At 38.2% G+C, this 20091-nt stretch overlaps 1 protein-coding gene across 4 annotated transcripts in view; it reads left to right on the top strand.

Annotated features, from left to right (window-relative positions):
- il1rapl2 (interleukin 1 receptor accessory protein-like 2) overlaps positions 1–20091 on the top strand; it is a 186285-nt gene that overhangs the window by 158957 nt on the left and 7237 nt on the right. For all 4 annotated transcript variants that reach the window (XM_088431432.1, XM_088431435.1, XM_088431434.1 and 1 more), the window contains exons 8-12: positions 5195–5327; positions 9377–9522; positions 17723–17863; positions 18049–18109; positions 18541–18650. In XM_088431432.1, the coding sequence (XP_088287558.1) occupies positions 5195–5327; positions 9377–9522; positions 17723–17863; positions 18049–18109; positions 18541–18650 (591 nt within the window). The remainder of the gene's footprint in view (positions 1–5194; positions 5328–9376; positions 9523–17722; positions 17864–18048; positions 18110–18540; positions 18651–20091) is intronic.

A 20091-nucleotide genomic window follows, 5' to 3' on the forward strand; every position in this document is an offset into this window, starting at 1 on the left:
CCTAGCCAATCAAATGTCCAGAATAGGTATGTAAGAGCAAGGAACTTTTTAATTAGATCTGTCGGGGAAATAACCAAATATGGGCATAGAATGAGAATTGATTATCTTTCCTGGGGGGGCTATTAAGAATCACCTCGGGTTTTGAATATTTTTGCTGCAAAGAATCAAAACGCTGAATATGTGTTGGAATGATAAAATCAAGGATAGACAGTATGGTAGAATAATGTGGGTTGAATAGTCAAATCTTGTTTTCCTGCTTTCTGGCAGTTTCATTTCCTGTTAGAAAGAAATGTTTTAATATTTGAAATTATTCTCCATCACATACGTATTTATTAAATCGTATCACTCCAACAAGACTGAATTGCCAAATATTATTGGATATCTGAGCAGCCTTTCCACAGCTAGATAACAGTCTATAACTATGATGAATTATGCATGTTTATGCTTTAGGCAGAAACCGTGCATTCCACAATCGCACTCTCGATCCACCGCATAGTTTATTTTCGCTGACTTCACATTACGATGGCGTCTTTTTATATGTTTTGTCAAATTACTGGTGCTATTTGGCGACGTGGACAGCTCTTTAGGTGTCACACACAAAGTGCACTTAACTATATCCATCTCGTGTTAGCACTGTCCATATTTAACATGTCATCTGCTGCCGCCACACTCTTCCAGGAAGTAAACATTTTGCCCCGGACTTTTCTTATTCGATTTCGCTGTGTTTTTGGCAAATTTGGAGGGGAAAGACCACTTCAGGTTAAAAATGCATTATAATGTATTGCATTACTGTCATTTGTAGCGATTAAACTATTACTATTTTTTTTGTGTGTGTAATGCCTTACAATACTGCGTTACAGCAAAAAGCAATGCATTACAGTAATAACATTATTTTTTTAATGCGTTACTCCCAACATTGGTCATTACAGGTGTGAGGAATTCTTGTTATGATTTTATCATAGCTTGAATAAATTAATTCAAGTATTCAGTATTGTATATTGGAAATGCACACTTGCAGAAGCAATAACACCACTACTCAAAATTACACACTGCAACAAGGCAAAAGGTTCAAGTGAATATATCAGAATAAAAAGAAACAATAGTGGCAGGGAGAGATATGTTTTATAAAAAGTCCATAGTCACTCATAACTTAAATAGAGCAACAACAAAAAAAATGTTCTAAAAAGGATTACCGCTGATAATTCTGGAAGCTGCAGTTGGCAAAAATGATGTGATTTTGGAAAGGTGTCACTGCCACGTACACAGAAAGGATTTAATACTGAAGTATTTGCGGATAAGAGAATAAGAAAGGATTCACATTAAATTTGTTGGAAGCAGGATATAAATGGATGAAATGAATGTTGTCATGCTCCCATGGAGCCCAAGACCCAAAGCTCAGCTTTTATCAAAACAACTTACACACACACACTCACATGCAGACATGCGCACACAGACCTACAACCATGCTCACTTTCCAAACCACCAAATGTGCACCAGCAGATGGACAGAATTTGCACATAAATCGTTGAAGAGTGTTTGTCTGTAGTTCTGCACATTGAATGCACAGAGCAAAATTGCGTGCAGTAAGCAATTCAAAAATGCAGCACAAACATTGCCTTCCCAGACATGCACAGATGTTTTTATCAGAAAAAATTGTTGCCTGGTGTAATTCTTTAAGGACACTTTCTTAATTGCATCTGCTGCATACTAACACACTAGCATTGAACAACGGATTAAAATGGCAGACAAAATATCCTGTTCTGTCAGGCTTAGTCAGCAGTTTATAAAACATCAGAAATGGAAATGGACCTCTTATTGCAGTTGTTTTTGTGGCTACGTCAGGGCTGTCTGTATACATCAATACACTGCTTAAGCACTTATGAGTGGAAAGGTTTTGAATATTTAGTTATGTCCACTGGTATGTCCAACCACCTTTAAGAATGCAAACAAAATCAACTGCAGGAAGGGTTTCATCCTTGTAAAGAAAAACATGTTTAAGTTCGCTTGCGTTAGACCTCATTAAAATGTTTCCATATTAGATGTTATTGTTGTCATTGTTGATGCTATTTGGCTCGCAGGATTCATCATTAAATTAATCCATCAGAAAGACAAGAGCAACTAACTGTTAATCTAATGGAAATGGGCCACTTCATTAAAATGAATCTAAAGCCATCAACACATGAATCTAAAGTCATAAATAGCTTATAATATTCTAGGTTCAGAGTTTGAATTTCTGCCAGGGTGGCAGTGTGTGGAGTTTGTATGATATCTAAAATAATACATGTTAACTAAAGACGGTAATTGACCATAGGTGTAATTGTGAAGGCATGTTTGTATTAAGGTGTCCTGTGATTCAATGGCGACCAGTCCGGCGTGGACCCCATCTCTTGCCCAAAGTCATTTGGAATCGGCTCCGACTAACCCCACAACCTTAATGAGAAGAATGTAAAATAGAGCTTCCTGAAGCCTGTCATGAATAAGCCAGCTGCCCTCCACATCATTATTCACTGCTTTATCTGCTAGCTTCATGCCTTGTATAGCCATCAGCCAAAATGCAAAATTGATAGTTATGGTAAAACTATTGAAGTAAAGGAGAATATTGCTATAATTAAAACGTACATGTTTCTACACACTTTCTCATAAGCCCCTTGATACGGCTGAATTCTTGGGGAAAAAAGGAAAATTCAATAATATAACCATTATTTAATGTTCAGCTTGGTGATAAGTAGGTCATGGAGGAGTGGAGGGGGTGAATCATAGATTACGTGAAATAAAAAGAAATTGAATGACAGTGGACCAGTGCCTCACAGCAAGAAGGTCTGAGACATGAGTCGTGGCTCATGCCTTTTGTGTGTGAGTGTGCGTGTGTGCGTGTGTGTGTGTGTGTGTTTGGGAGTTCGTACAGTCTAATAACATTTTGTAAGTGAAATCATGGCTGCTGCGCGCAAATTTAATAAACATGCAAGTCAGAGGGAAATCTGACAATGACCAAAACGTACAATTTTGCAAGCGAAATAACAAAACAGATGGGAATGTCTAATAACATCACTTTCTCATGCTTGGATTGTGACAGTCATTAAAAAGCACATCCGTAATGATGCTCACATTCAGGTGCTTCTTTGTATGCATGTCAGTCAGGCTTAACTAAAGCTACTGAGATTACATTTTTTCAGATTTTTTTTCACTTTTATAACATGAACCAGTACCGGCTCAGTTGAAAACACACACACAAAGAAGATGGACGTCTTCTTTCAATGATGTAATCAGCATCAGTGTGAAATGATGATGCGCCAGCTTGGTTTAAAATGCCTAACATGAACGACAGCAGCATCCTTTCATGCAAACTCTTTTAAACACACTTTTATTTCAGGCCCAAAAAGAAAATGATGACTCAAATCACTGTGTAACTGGCACACCAAATTTCATAGGTTGAAATTTTGATTAGACAAACAAGCCGTAGCTACTCAAGCATTTGACACACGCAAGGAAAGCAAGTAATATGATTTCAATCACCAGAACATGCTGAAAACACAAAAATATCCTCAGGGTGCTAATCAATTATGAAAGTCTAGAGTCTACACTAACATGCACAAATATACAAACCTTAATCACTGTGTTATTTGGATTGTACAGCATTTTAAATGCATATAGCAGTATGGTCCCAAAAAATGTACACACACCTTCTAGAACAAGATCTCCAACAGCACTCTCCAAACAACAGTAAGCTCCATGAATGTGGGTCAAGCCAATAAATTCCAATTAATTGACTTAAAAACAAACAACTAATGTTATTTTTACTATGTTTTAAAAGAGCGTTGAATGTACCACAACTTGCTTTGACTTTGTGTAACAAAAGCTAAATTCATTTGCTTTCCATAACTGTCCCTGACCCATGAAAATGTATTTGATGCCTGTATTATAGACTAAGCCGCATATGACAAGATCTCACCACATTAGAATGCCACAAGATGTCTCATCCATGCACAGCATGAGTTTTTTTTTTTTTTTTCTTATGGTTGTTTTTTGGGCAATATAGTACACAGGCAAAGGCATAGCTTGTTAATGATCTGCACGTCTGTTACTGACAGTAAAAGCTTCAAAGTAAACATTAGCATTTCAAACAATATACGGGCACGAACAACATGATAGTATTTTATTTTGAAGCTTTTCCAGAAAACATATTGCAGCAACGCTTGACTTGACTCTTTCAACTGCACAAACTGTTGCTCTTGGAGTGAGTCGTGAGACTCCCGATATAACTAACAAAATATTGTTCTGAAATCACATTCGATCTCCAATTCAGGACGCTAAAACAATGACTCAATTACGCAGGGCTCGAGAGCTTTATAGTGCTTTTCAGAAGATATACACTACAGCTACCAGCATGTATTCTGTTAAACTATTTATTATTGAGAAAAGATCTCAGCTGTAGCTAAATTGATAAAGATAAAATTATATTGCATGCTAGGTCGTAATCGTGTTTTTTTGCAGTCTTAAAAGTAAAAAAGAAAACATTTTGAAAACTGGAAAATGTATTTTTGGCAAACTTGTATGAAACAAATCTTGCAAAATATTGTCTAGTCTCATTTTGTGTTTCCAATCTCTTGAGATGTCTCATCTCAGGTTTTTTTTGTCTTATCCCTTCCTTACTTACACAAGCACAATTATAAAACAACAAAACAACATATAAAATAAAATCACAATTTCTGTATCGCATCTGTATCTCTCTGAAGATGGGCATGTTTTTTTTTTTTATTATTATTATTAAATAGCTTTCCTCAGGCTTCACTCATCGCATATTTCTTACTATTACCTTAGACCCTAGATCAAGGTGAAAAAATATGTATACCGTACTAGATGACTCACCTTTAACTCAGCTTCTCTTCAGTGTTGTTATTCCACATCTCTAAGAAACTTGTCAAAGTCTCCCACACTTCAAACTTATGGTTGAAGTTGGTTCGGTAAGAAAATAAGGACATTAATGATTACATTGTGGAAAATAAAGCAAATCATCTCTAGTTCAAAACTGGCAAGCAGAGTGAATCAGTATTATTACTGGAGGTACAACAGACAAAGTATTAGCGAGAAGCAAAAAATAAATAAATAAAAATATAAAATATAGTTGTATTTTCACCCTGAAAGCTCCTATGTATGTCTAATATTCTGTGCATATTTGCCTTTTTGTATTTTACAGGAATGCCTCTCAGTCTGGACTGCAAGGCATTTTTTGGCTACAGCGGAGAAAACAGGAGACCTATCATCTACTGGATGAAAGGAGAGAAGTTTGTTGAAGAACTTGCTGGGCACATTAAAGAAAGTGATGTCAGGTACAGTAATTGCAATCATTATCTCACATTGAGAAGTCACACTGTACAGTCAGTCATTGTAACAAATTGCCCGTTAGTGAGTGTGGGTGAAGGTAGCAGCTTTTTTAAGCTCATTAGGGTTCATGAAGGGGCGGCGGCATGGCTCGGAGGTAGAGTGGTTGTCTCGCAGCCGAGAAGCTGTGGGTTTGATCCCCTGGCTATCGTGACCAACATGAGTGTCCAACATGCCTGCCGTGAGGGTTTTTTTTTTTTTTTTTTTTAATGTCGTGGGAAACCAGAGTAGCCGGAGGAAAAAAAGCATGCAGGCACAGGGAGAACATACAAACTTAACACTGGAAGGCCGGAGCCAAAAGCAAACTCAGGACTTGGGCTACCTAGTGCCGCATAATGTACAGTGCAAAGCGGGAATCAAACCACTGAACACTTGATCACAAGTGACTATCCATGGAAATCCGTAATTACCCTCAAATATAAAAATCATAACGACAAAACATTTTTAACTGTTCACAACAGTAAATGCTGCTTTTTTACGAACGTTGACACCTGCTTGTAAAATGAATGAGCAAGCTTATGGGTATATGTGACTCAGACATGATAGTTGCATACCATGGTGTGAAAGTAATGCCTTTGCAATTGATATTGACTGTGGGAATACAAGTTTCGTTTGAAAGACAGCTTCATTTTAACCATACGATGAAATGAATTATAAATTCAAGTTTTAAAAATGTATTCAATATAAATAAATTACGCCAGAGTATCAAGTGATCAAAGTATTTTGCATCCATGTGATACAATAGGAGCTCACCGGGGAATTTTCAACGTGCTCCAGATGTGCCACTCCAGGTCTGCGTATATGGCGACATACTATGTGATCCGCAGCAATTTTAGTTGGCAAACGACACTGACCTGAGAGAAGCAGACTTACACAAGCCTGTAAAAAATATAGAGACAAATACATTTATGACTGATATTTGTAGAACGGTTGAAAATCAATTTATCTTTGTAATGTAATGACAAAATTCAACCCAGTGGTAAGTGGGATATGTATTTTAACCTCAATGAAAAAATACTTCCAACACTCGTTTTCACATTCTTTGTCAAGGTTAACTCTAGTGTCTTGTTTCATTCTTAATAAATTGGGGCTTGAACCTATCGGCAGGTCCTTATATTTGGGAATGGACTCCATACTAAGCTAGTGATTGGCCTCAGAAGGTCTTCTGTCTCAGGATAGTAGTGAAGAAAGAAGCAGAGTATTTAAATTTGAAACTAATCATGCCCTGTGGTATTTAATTAACCTTTGCCTGATGAGTTCTCCATCTTCTGATCTAGTCCTCTGGCTACAAATGATCCAATCATCTACTGTTCCAAATCCGACATATTACATTTGTTATCGAGAGATTCCTGCTGTGATGTTGAGATCCCACCACCTTGCTGTCACACTAGTTGCTAGTGTGTGCAGTATTTACGTTTAACTGCGTGAAGTTGCTGAAATTATTTCAATATAATGTAGAAGTATTTTATATAGAACACCATTGTCAACAGCACACCAACAAAAGGCCTCCACTTTTTCAGTTCGGCACGATCCAGCTTCTCTAAATTTTTGCAGCTCAGCATTCTCATTGTTCATTCATGTAAACTGAATTATAATGTTCATATGCATATGGGCCGTTGCTTCATTCATTCATTCACTTGGTCTTGCAAGGGCAAACTATCGCCTTTTTTTTTTTTAACCCCCGTGAAGTTTATAGCCACTGAACTACCCATCTGTTTTCTAAACCCACTCTTTAAACGGGTGTTTATGATTCATGATGGTAGTAAGATATTCATGCAGTTGTTTTTACTACAATGTATTTTCCATTAATAGTTAAAGGTGGATTAAAAATACAACACACAATGTCTTTCCATATCTCTTCCACTCACACACCCACTAAGGAAGTCAGGAGGTGCAGATAAAAATATTATTCATGTTGTAGACGCGGTAGGAAGGATGTGCTGAGTTTTTAATAAAGATCTTATATGAACTTAATGCAGTGGCACTGAGAACTAAAATAATTTTAGTCCAGTTAATTTACAGTGTATTCCAGACATCTATTTATAGGCCTATTTATACATGTACTTGTATCATTAAAACATGTTTAAATTGCTCAGGATGTTATCTAGTTATTACTTTGTTACAATAATATGAGAGTGTATTGCACCGAACCGGCAATGCCTGCCAGACACAACTAAACCAAAAAAAGAGTCTCAGTCACAATCAAATGTGTATCTAATCATACTTATCAAAAGGGAAGACTTTTGTCAACTGCTTTTGCTCTTTTACACAACCGGTTATTTTGCAGGCCAAGCTAAAATATAATATTGCAGGCTGATGTGCTTGGGTCAATTGTTTTTGACTCCAACAATACAGTTGCTGGGCCCATGGAAATAGAGGCCATGCCTGCTCCACATTTTTCTAACAGGCTGTAGAGTTTTGAGCTCGGTCTTCTATAGTGGCAGTTTCACCAGGGTGCGTAAAAAAGAGATTAGAAAAGCAACAATGTCTGTGTACCTTGCGTTCATTCTATTTCCGATACTGAAACACAAATAAAAAAAACAAAAACTGAGCTTTTTTCTTTTTTCAATCATTGTACTATGTGTAAAATACAAAACAAAAGCCATTTTCCATGAAAATACAATGACATTGGATTATGTGTTGTACAAAGATCCAACGAAAACATTTTAAGATTTCTATTCACATTTAAGTCAATAATGTGAAACAAAAATGGTTAATTGTGATATCTTTGTGTTAAATCTAAGCGTAAACGTTTTGATTGTGTGTGTTTACGTGGGTTTAATTACCTGTTGTAACAACTGAAATGGCGTTGCATACTGTTAAAAACGTTTATATTGTTTGAATTCTATTTTTTCAAATCAGCTTCATTCAGCGACATGCTGCAACCACTTTGCAGCCCATGATTTTACGATGCCGGTCATCCCGAGCCATCGGGGATACAGGTGTGGGGAAATCATGAAAATCTCATTGAAATACAGCCAAGCCGGAATCTAAACCAAACGTTGTCTTTATTGCATCTAAAATACCGCTATTAGGGTCCTAGATTAGTACAAAAAAAATATATACTGTATATCTCTCAGAGTTCCGCTGACAGAAGTCGGCGTCTCTTTAAATCCATCAGTATTGCTCCAGAGGATGTTATTAGAGATACAAAATCTATCTTAAAGATTCCTCTATGCTTGCATGCTGCAAATACCACACGGTTCAAATGCAGTATTCCTACATTAAAAGAACTTGTGCAAGCCATGTATAGAAAATCTCCTAATTAAGTAAATCCAAAGGTTTTGAGGGGTTTGTGTGTGTGTGCGTGCGTTTGTTTTGTTTTTTACAAGTGGAGGTGTTAGAAGTTGGCAGGTAATGTAGCGATCAAAGCTTCTGGTTTCTACAGTAACAGTGATTCAGAAAGCTATGCTGTTGGCGGTGTGGGACTTTGGGTGGTTTCCTGCACCAAATGTTGTCTTGTGCGGCTTCTGATTGCGGTGGAAATGGCTAAGGCCGCCCCTAAATCAGATTCCAAACGGCGGGTCAACCCCTGAGCCTGTTCAGTCTGCCTCCTGCCATCCTCCTCCTTGCAGGCTTATGCAGTATCTGACCTCACCATAAGGACAGAAGCTTTTTGCACCTGCTGCACTGTTTTCTACACATGCCTCCTTGCTCCATCTGTCCTACTTTTTAATGCACTCTACTCTGCTGCACTCAACTCAACTCCATTTTTCTATGCATCATTTACTCCTTTCTTCGTTCTTGTATCATTTTTCCTCTTTTGTCCCCCTCTGTTGCCTATTTGTCTTCTTCCCTTATGCCTCCTTGTTTTCAAAATTTAGCAGAGCAATTTTGGGAACACGGACCTACAGTACCAGTCTCCAAGTTTTACACTTAGAGAACATCCCATTCGTATTCATTGCATTCTTTGTCTACACTTTCCATGAGCTCAGGTCAAGGTTCACAAAGTCACGGGTGATCATGTAATTTTCTATTTGTGCGTTTGCTTATCCAGGATCTTAAGGGAGCATTTGGGCGAAAAGGAAGTGCAGTTATCCTTAACTTTTGATGCACTTGAGGAGACCGACCTGGCTAATTACACCTGCTACGTGGAGAACCACATAGGGCGACGCCGAGGGAGTGCTATACTGCAGAAGAAAGGTACAAATACACTGCCCTTGTCTCTCTCCCTCCCATAATAGTCTGACATTTGTAAAACTTGAAAATCCAATTTCAAACCCTTGTGCGGTAAGGTCCAATCCTTTGATATTACATCCAAAGGCATTTTACATAAAAGAGAAAGCATTGAAAAATGACACCAGGTAGCTGAAATTTCACCTAAATGTTGACCACATTTTAAATTTCAACAAGGCACAACCACTTACCATATTTTCTCAGAGTACGAGTCAAGTTTTTCTTTTCCGCATTTTCAATTCCCGTAGTAGGGGGTGTGGACTTATAACCACAAAAATCAAAACCAGATCGATTTTCTCCACATATCTGTGTTTGAATAACATTCATTTGAATGTAAAATAAGTTACATCATGTACAGGGCTTAAAATGGTTATATATACCTCTAATTCAACATAGTATGCATCCGTTTTAGTGTGAACAGAACATTGCAAAAATGCACTCTCATTAAGTGCCGCCTAATTGCATCTTTGTCAGGCTGCGTGGCTCATTTTTCGGTGGACGTTAACGCTTTATGAAAAGGAAAAGACAGCTTGACTTGTCCAAGACAAAAATGCGAGAGCAGTTGGGGCGGAGAAACACAATGGAAGGCAACCTTCCACGCTTTTATCTCGCCACAGTCGTCACTTGGGTAAAGAAAGCATTAGCATAGCATTTCTGGAGACCTCCATTTCAAGCAAATCGGAAGGGTTACTTTATGTTACGTTGCTGTACTGCAGGGGTATCAAACTCTGGTTCCTCGAGAGCCACAGCCTGCCTGGTTTTGATGTATCTCACTTTCGATTCACCTGATTGAAGTGATCGGGATCGTTATCAGGCTTCCACAGCGCTTGCTGGTGAGCTGATTATTTGAACCAGGTGTGAAAGGCGAGGGAGTCTTCAAAAATAGGCAGGCTATGGCTCTCCAGGAACCGGAGTTCCCTCCACCTGCTGTACTGTATTACTTTGCGTCATCCTTTGCTCCGCCGTGCCATGCTAGCTATGCTAAGTAGTGTTATATTGTCTGTCGGAGTGAAAAAATCATAATGAAGGATATTGTTATAATTATTGGAACTAATGGAAGTATTAGAAGCGGCAGCAGTAGTAGTAGTACAAGACAAGTAGTAATAGTAATATGAAAGAAAATACTGTAGTCCCCTCTCGCAAGGTTGTGGATGCCACATTGGACACTCAGAGAGGCATCACGGACTGACAGGTGTTGTCAAGAAAGTGCACACCCAAGCAAATAGTGTCTGGAATGACCGAGGAATAAAAAATAAGAAAAACATGATCTCATCATTGCCACTTTTGAGATTCAACTGAAAAATGCATGAGAGTTCCCTGTGTAAAACATTTACGACATGCCTTGTGCGGTCACAAGCCAGAATGCTCGAGAAAAAAAAGAGATGCGATAGTGACACGGTGCAGGGAATGGGGAATTCTCTCTTACCTCGATTTCACTGGATAACAGGTCTGAAAAATTGTGTGCGATTGGATTTAAGTGGGCAGGGGCATGGTTTTGAGAATAAGAATAAAATAAACACAAATTGGAAAAGAGGAAGCGGAGAGCAACATGAACAAGAAATAGTTATTAGATACGCAAGGCAAAGGTGCAGAAGTATCGAAGACAAAGAGAAAAGAGAAGAAAAACTATAAGAGAAATATGAAAGTGAGATGAAGGAGGAGGCAGTGAACTGAAAACAGAGCCTCCTGTTTTTTTTGCCTTGGGTGTCAGATCTATCTTAGTATACTTAACTGGCACCCCAGAGACTCCAGGATGCATGCACACATGTTCACGTGAGCACATCCAAGATCATACTGACTCACTCTTTCAGTGGGGGTCATCAGGGTATGCCATGATTGCTTAACGCAGTAATAACTAGGATGAATAGAAACGTGTTCGTGTGTAGTATGGGGGCAATAGCGCTCTTGGGCATGACGATGACGCAGTACTTGAGGAACACACAGATAAATGAAAACATACATGCAATATCACAAAACAGAGTTAGTGTCTATGCAATACGTAATGGATGCGATATTGAAAGCACGTTAACGAGGTCCAATCCAACAAGATTATAAGAAGAATATTTGGATGCAAAGGTAATAAGTCTTAGGTTTGGTTAATATGAATTTAGTTTGCATTGCAGCTGACTGAGATTTTAACATTATTCCACGTGAGACGAGGTTGCAGAGAAGACAAAAGCACAATAGTAATAATAAAAAATAATAACAGAAAGAGAACAACCGGATTGATCCCCTGACAGAATCAAAACTGAGCTTTATTATATTTATTACAGCAGCATTCCTTATATTGTTTTTCTAGTAAATCTGTCTTGCATGCTTCATGTGGCCAGAGAGTGTTTTTTATATATTGCCTTTGTACAAAAAAATCATAAACTGATATATATAAAAAAACAAAACAGCTCACAAAATTTGGAGAATCAGACATTGTGTCTCACAACAGCCTGCTTTCATAAAATGTTTTCAATAACATTCATGTGACCCACTGACCATCAGTGCATTTCATCATAGTTGCTGAAAAAAAAAAGCATCGTGCTCAGTTTTCGGCAACATAAACAGTGCTTGTAAGAACCAACTTTTAGTAAGTCAACTAAAATAGCCGGAGTAGTAATCTGAAATAGCGGCACAGAATTGCTGTTCAAGTATTGCTGCCAATAACCCTAATATATGGATTGAAACTAAAACATCAATATCTATTTTATATCTATCTATTTATAATGGAGTCATGTGTGGGGCTATTTCAGCCTAATACACAGACAAGATGTGCTTTGTGATGTTTTTAAATAATTGTGGCAACACAACAAACCTTGTGAAATACCACAAAGCAGAGCATGAGACATTTATGATGAGGGGAGCACCGACTCGGTTGATGTCGCTCACCCTTTAGACCGTCGGCAGGTAGGCACTATTCAATAAAAAAAATGCAAGCTTTGACAAATAGCTGCATGAGTCCAGTTTGATCTAATGTGTGTCACTGATATAATCGCATGCAAATAAAAAGCCAAGACTGGAAATAAGCAATTTAAGCGATAGCTCAAAAATTGACAAAGTTTCAGCATTTTAAAGGTTGCCAAGTTGAAAGCCCTCGTTTTGAGAACGATGCATTTAAAGTTTTGACACACTCGTCTTTCAAATGTTTGTCACTTTATGCTAATATCTGGAACGTATTGTATGAGATCAAAGAAATACATTTCTTCAACTCTATATTACGCTCTTTTCCAATTACATCACTTCAAACGTCATTTTGCACTTGTGCTCTGTAAAACTATTTTTGTAAATATGGCATTCTCCACCTGACTTTAGCACCTGTTGCACACAGCAGGCACAATCTGTGAGTGAAGATGTAATTTAGCTGCCACCGTTTAACATCTGAGGAAAATATTGCAATCTTAATGCATAACATGCCCACCAACAGTGCGCGCAATCTGTTCGGATGAGTTCACAATTTTAGGTATTCTTTTTGGGCTTTTATTAAAGAGCCTCTCTGATGAGTAGTCAACAGCCAATTTCTGTAACTCCAGTCCCGCCATCATCAACCACGTTTTACGGCTGACAATGGCAGATGGAAATCTACGTTGCAGGTACAGGTTAAGGAGAACACGCCCGTATACTCGGGTTCGCGTCTCAGAAGTCCTGCACGTTAAAAGCATTTGTGAAATTGAGGAACACGATCCTCAAAGCGCAACCGTGCTTCTTTAGGTGGAAACGAGTTCAGTGGAGGAGGAGAATGACAGCATGCGCTACTCCAATGCCAGGCTGGTAGGCGAACTGCAGAGGGTCCGTCTGGACACGCTGCCTTCTTGAATCTTTTTCTTGAGCCTCCGTAGCTCTTTTCTCACCTGGTTGGTGGAGAGGAACAGATTGGTGTCGCAAGAGGGGGGCTTAAATGAGACAGCGTGTCGACCAGGGCCGCAGCATTGTCTGTGTGGTGACAGGGGCGCTTGTCTGATCAGACCTATTGAAGAAAAGGTTCAGCTCATTCGCTCAGTGCCTCTCAACCATCGTGTCCAGTCATTTCTGGTTGGAGATTGTCTTTGGGCTATCCCTCTGCTCTGGGTGTTCTGCGGCTTATTTCATCCTCCTCTTTTAGGTGGCCCCCAAAATACCCTCTCTGATTTTCCCACCTCTGAGTAGTCAAGGAGAGCTTTTATTGTCAGGAAGAAAGCCTCTATGATCGGAACAATTCAAAGCAGTTCCGCCTATAGTGTGGGCTGAATTTTTTTCAAAGTTCAGCAAGCTCTCTTTCCTTTGTCTTCTGGTGCGGCGCCTCGTAGCAAGGTCATGTCAGAGCGCCGGAACGCAACACGACAGCCGAAACAAAGCACATGTTGTGCTAAGTTAGCGCGCATTATCAAAGCTTGATTTCACACACTATGTGTGATTGAATTATGAGTGCGCTCTAGCAGTCACCCAGTTGGTAATTGCCAAATGCATCTATGTTTTATGTATTTTTCAGACACACATGCACACACACACACACAGGCTTTGTAGTTAAGCAGAAAGCATTGCCCTCAGCCAACACCATGAGTCTTACTAGAAAGAAAGAAAAAAATGTCTGCAGAGAGAGACACTGACAAAACAGAGGAGCAGTCTGGGAAATGTTAAATATTTCCAAGACTTTTATTCTCTTTTGCTTTATCTGTAATTATAATGATTTGGATGTTATCTTTTGTTTTCTCTTTTTGTTTGTTTTCCATCGTCTTTATAGAAAGGTATCAATGAAAGCTCAAATTAAGACAGCAATCTTGATCATAAAGTGTCATTTGTTTTACATTTTTACATTTTAAAATACAAGAAAAGTGTGTTTTTCCATAATAACAGCATTTGGACCACAACTGTATTATCTTGTATTTTGATTCGTCGACATGCCAACCACTAGAATGGAAAATGGAAGCCTTGATTAGATATTGCCAAGATAAGTGATTTTTTTTTTTTTTTTTTGTATTTAAGTAAAATATCATTTTTTTTATCTCCCCATCATTGTTCTTGATGTTAGGTGTTGTATGTTGATAGAAAGTCCAAATTATTCATATGAGTGCCGTTATTAACATTCAACGCATGGACGTTTTTCATCTTTATGAGTTTAAAATGAACTGCATTTGAACGCACCATCTCCTGAGCAGCGAGCACTAATGGTGTCTTGAGCCGAATCGTTCAATGACAACATAATTGACTAGAGGTTTCTTGGCATCCCAAATTAGCTATATTGAATATGAATAATTGTGGTGAATTGGCAGAAAATAGTGGAAAGGAATGCGATGTGATGGCAAATGGTAGAGCGGAGCAGCAGATCTGCCACAGAGCTCGAATACATATGAGTCGTTACAGGTTAGATTTGGGGTTCTTTTTGTTTTGGGTTCATTTTGTGAAGTTTGTCTTTTTTTGTTGTTGTTGTTTCCCTCACGTCTGTCTTTAGTATGATTTGTTCCACCTGTCATCCTTGTGTTTCAGCCCCGTGTCTCAGCCAATTAGTTTCCGCTTCCTCTTGTTCGCTCACAGGTGTTGCGTATTTTCCTAAATGTCGTGTGTGTATTTAAGTCCCAGTTTTTGTCAAGCTATTTGTTGGGTCATTGTCATACGTCGTTGTATTTGCCGTGGTTTTGGTTTTTACTTCTGTTGTTACTTTTTATCCTGTGTTTTTTGTGTTTCGCCAAGCTCCTGCGAGTAAATAAATTCCTTTTGTTGAGCACTCGTCATCCCAGATTCCTTGTATTTTAGATCCACCTTCCCACACACCTCACCACCATTCCCCGTAATTTTGACAGATATTTGTGAACTTTTGTCAATAAAATGCAGATGCCGTGTATATACCCATGGTAGCCAATGTATCAAGTACTCTGCATGTTTATATTTACCTATGTCCGAAAGGGAACAAAGTTCTTGAATTCTTTTTTGTTGCACCTCTCCATGACTCAAATTGAAGCCATGTTGAAGCAAAAATTCCAAACATGCGTAATGTACTTAGAATATTATGGAAGAATTCAATTTCAAATGTCCTATAACTTACATTTAGAGTGACACCAATTGAGATTTTTAACTAATCCCAGTGTTTATTTTATGAATAAAACATTGATGTTTCAAAAAATGTAAAGAACATAAAACAGCCAGCCTTGTGAAAGGGATGTTTAATGAACAGCCTGTAAATGAACGGTCCCCTCTAAGAGCCAAAAGTCCCATCACTCTTCTGTACTCCGAATGTCCTGTGTGTGTGTGTGTGTTGAAGTCAGCTATCACAGCGTAGGAGAGACGTCTACTGGTGGAACTTGGTAATATTAATTCATGTGATAGACTTGTATGCATAAAATGTCAGCTGGACTAAAACAAATCAGGACAGAAATACTTATCTCATGAAGTTTCATCTACAGAGTCAAAAGTATTGGGATGCCTGATCATTACAGCTGTAGGAAGTGAAAATTGATGATTTTGCGTTTTTCTTTCCTTTGTTGCTCTACCCATTGGATCACCATCTAGGTGTAAGGCACTTGATCATGCTCATGGTGTCCCTTTAATGTAAATATACCGTAAGTGTGGTGATTAAAATCAATGATTTTGAACACTTATGTATTGCTCCCCAAAATACCGTATCCGTTTTTTTCTGTCTCTGTGTCAGTCCGATGGAAATAACTCATCAAAAGAAACCCCCAATGCATGCGCTCTTAAACTTCCACATTTGCTTAAGCCTCCTCCAGACACATTTTTAGAAATTGAAATGTCCCTCAAGAAGGCATGCTGAGATCAATTCTTGGGTGACAGGCAGGAGGTCGAAGCCGGCAGGAGAAGAGGAGGAACGAATTAGACATTGAAAATGACCTCCTTTGAATTGTTCAACAGCCAAGACTACTAATGAGAGAAGCACATTTGGCCATGTAATAGGAGACGTAATAATGTACTTGAATAGATCAAAATTTCCTTATCTAACTTCAGACAAGTTGAACATCATTCCTGTGGCCTCGTACCAGTAAAAAATAAAAATTGTAATATACCCTAGAGCCTTAATAGTGAATTCAAGCATTTCCCGCAACTGCTCCCCGAGTTTAAGATGAAATGAGATGTGTGAAAAGTTGCGCAGAGATGGGGAGCTCTGGTAAAATCCCCAAGTGCCTATGAAGTTTTCAAAGTGGTAAGAGTAGCTGTTTGTGTGCTACGGAATTTGTGTGTGCGTATGTGTGTGTTTGTGTTCGAGAGAGAGCAAGATAGTAATAGATCACATTTACAATGGTGTCATTCAGCAAGCATGTTCCATCAATCTCCCATCCACTCCATACCGCTCCTTTCTATGATAACACTATCATTCAAACTCGCACGCTTACAATTCTAAACTTGAGGGAGTTTTGTATGCAGTGGTGCAATATGCTGTTGGGAAGTCTTCGGTCACATATAATAAAGGCAACTTTTCATGTGCTGTGGAATTTAAAACATCACATTCTTTAAGATTGGAGCAAATGGGTACTGTATATTAATGCATGTTATAATTTAACTTTGCTGACTTTTGAGGGCCAAGGAACATATTTAACATGAGAAAAGTCTACAAAATGTAAATGGATTTAAAGGAACATGTTTTGTAGTGAATACTAAGTAAATTTCAGATCAGTGAATCTGCCATTCCACTCTTCATGGTTTGGAGTCACTTGTCTAACTTATGACTTAAAGTAACTTTTACGATACAATGAACTTCAGTGTCTCTTTGCCAGATCACCACTCGTGTTGAGCTCCATTCTTTTGCATCTTTCCAGTTTTTCATTTATGCATCCTCTGCAAAGGAGTTACAATAACAAAATTGAGTTGGTTCATTTTCCAATTATTTTGCTATCAATTTGAAAAGAAAATTGCACTGTTCCCGCTATAGCATTATTAACAATTACATTGGAAATGTTGAAACCTGCAGAAACCTTGTTAAAGTCGGCAATACTCCCTGAAGTGCCTTCTTGTACCCCAAGGGTACTTATACCTACATTTGCTAACCGTTACGACACAAAACCACACATGCACACACACACACACACACACACACAAGGATAGGGGGTCCAGGAAACTAGAAAAATAATGTAGTCACACTCGAATCTAGTTTAAAAGCTGAGATTTTGTTTTATTTGACTTAGTTCATGATTTTATCATTTTATGAATTGAATGTTTTCATTTCCCTCCCTTTGGTCTCGGACTTTGACTGCAGATATGTATCGTTTGGAGTTGGCTGGTGGTCTAGGTGTCATATTGCTGCTGCTGGGAGTCTTAACAGCCCTTTATAAATGCTACAACCTGGAAATTATGCTCTGCTACAGGAGACATTTTGGTAGTGATGAAACTGAAGACGGTAAGTTTTATATATTATCATTGATTTCCAGTATTACATTTACTTTAATAAGCAAATTGTGAAATACTTGAAACTACCAAATAGTGTCTATGCATTTGTAGAGGCCAGTAATATTTCATCCAAAAAAATGCTTTATGTATTCTGCTATAAACCTACTGTTCATGTTGTTATCTGTGTCTGATTAGATAATAAGGAGTATGATGCTTATCTATCTTATACCAAAGTGGATTTGGACTCTTTGGGCAGGTGAGCACACATTCTGTATTCATGTATTTTCTGGTACCTACTTTACTGGTTATGTGGGGAATAGGTTAATCGATTGAACTGCAAGCACATCTGCTTTACTGCACCTTTTTTTTTTTCCTAAAGTCAGCTTATTCCTGGTGAAATAGGCATCATATCTAGGGTGAATTGAGTAAAAAATTGACAGATGGACAGGTTAGCTAATCATTCAGTGAGGTGCAAGCTTGCTTATGAAATATTACTTTGTTGTGAAACCATCTACGGTTTTCAACATAGTGTACATATTATTTAGCCAAAGCAAGGTGGTGCTATGATATGGAAGTTACATTAATATGCCACATCACATGCATGCTCCGTGTATATTTTATGCACCGTTTGTGCAGGATTTTTCATTAAAAAAAAAAAAAAAAAAGTCTTGTTGCTTTTGACTGCAGAACTAGCAGTGATGAGGAAACTTTTGCATTGGAGATTTTGCCTGACGTCTTGGAAAAACACTATGGATACAAGCTGTTTCTTCCAGACCGAGATCTCATTCCAAGCAGTAGTAAGTAGCCATCAGTCATTTTACAATAGAGAAAGTCTCTCTCTCCTCTCCTCTCCTCTCCTCTCCTCTCCTCTCCTCTCACTTTCTCTTTCTCTCTCTAGGGTTCTTGCTCTCTTTTCCTCGCTCCCTCTCTCACACACTCTATCCAACGCCCAATCTCTAAAGCCTCAAACATTCGGATCCATCATTATGTCACAATGAATAAGAATTTATCTTAAATACATCTTAAATCACAGTGCATTGACACATACTCAATGCATGTATGTATGTGTACTGTCACAATTGTACGTCATGTAAACCATAGCATCATTATTCTAACTTCCCTACCCAACCTCCCACATACAATACTGGTACACAAGCATACAACATTTGTCATCATTTCAGAGGTTTTGTGTCACTCTCGGTCCAACTCAAGGGGGAAATGCAACCAGTTATTGCCCGATCTGTCAGTGCTCTGACCTCACTCACACATAAACATTGTTACGGATACACGGAATGGAGGTACCGCCGTCTTTTTCAGGATACTAAAACCTTTTCACATGAAAATATTTGTCTCTGCTTGCAGTAGGCATGATCATTCTTGTATGTGTCCATTTTGCACTCGAATGTTTTTCTGTGTCATCTGACAAACTGTCTTTGCCAGTAAAGCTGTTAACATGGCTGTTGTTCTACGCTTCCCAACTGACATTTTGAGGACATCTTAGAAACGTGAAGAACAAGCTGCCAGAAATGTTAAAAGTAAAAACGTCTTGATAGCCCAAAAGCCACAGTGACTGTTAGATTGATGACGAAATTTTCCTATGATGTTTTTTTTTAATTCTATTATTATTTGATTCATTTGCCAATGGTTAAACGTCAATTAGAGTGATAAGTATTAAAACTGCTCTTTTGATGATGATTAATAAGCTTTATGCCACATCTGTCCAAATAAATAGCAGTGGTAATCATCAAATTAAGTAGCATATTAAATTAGAAAATCTGTTTTGGAAAATATTTTTTGCAACAATGTTTCTTGATAATTAAATGTAAACTTGGAGGAAAGCCATTTTCTGCAGTAAAAAAAATATATATTATTTACTTCTTTGTTTTCGCTGCGTCTACTGCTCACCTGCTCGTCGTCTGACGCAAAATCAAACAGCGTCACGTTAGACAAGATTGTAGTCGTAGAAGGGAAAAATAATATGTGCTCCTGCTTCCTTTATCCACTGCCAGGATGATCTACTGCTCCTTTTTTTCTTTTCATGCTTTGACTTGTGTCGTAGGCTTTGCTTGTTTAATGCAAAACATGACACTAGTTGTTATTTTAAGTGGCAGTTTTTTCGATAAAGTTGTTGAAAAAAAGATTCTCTACTGCTGCTTAATGGCTAGGAATGCTAATCTTTCTTTATTTACATTTAAATGTGTTGCTTACATAGCAACAAACCCCCACCATTCACCAATT

Source organism: Hippichthys cyanospilos, chromosome 13 (assembly GCF_059441005.1).
Source record: "Hippichthys cyanospilos isolate Australia breed blue-spotted pipefish chromosome 13, RoL_Hcya_1.0, whole genome shotgun sequence".
NCBI lineage: Eukaryota > Metazoa > Chordata > Actinopteri > Syngnathiformes > Syngnathidae > Hippichthys > Hippichthys cyanospilos.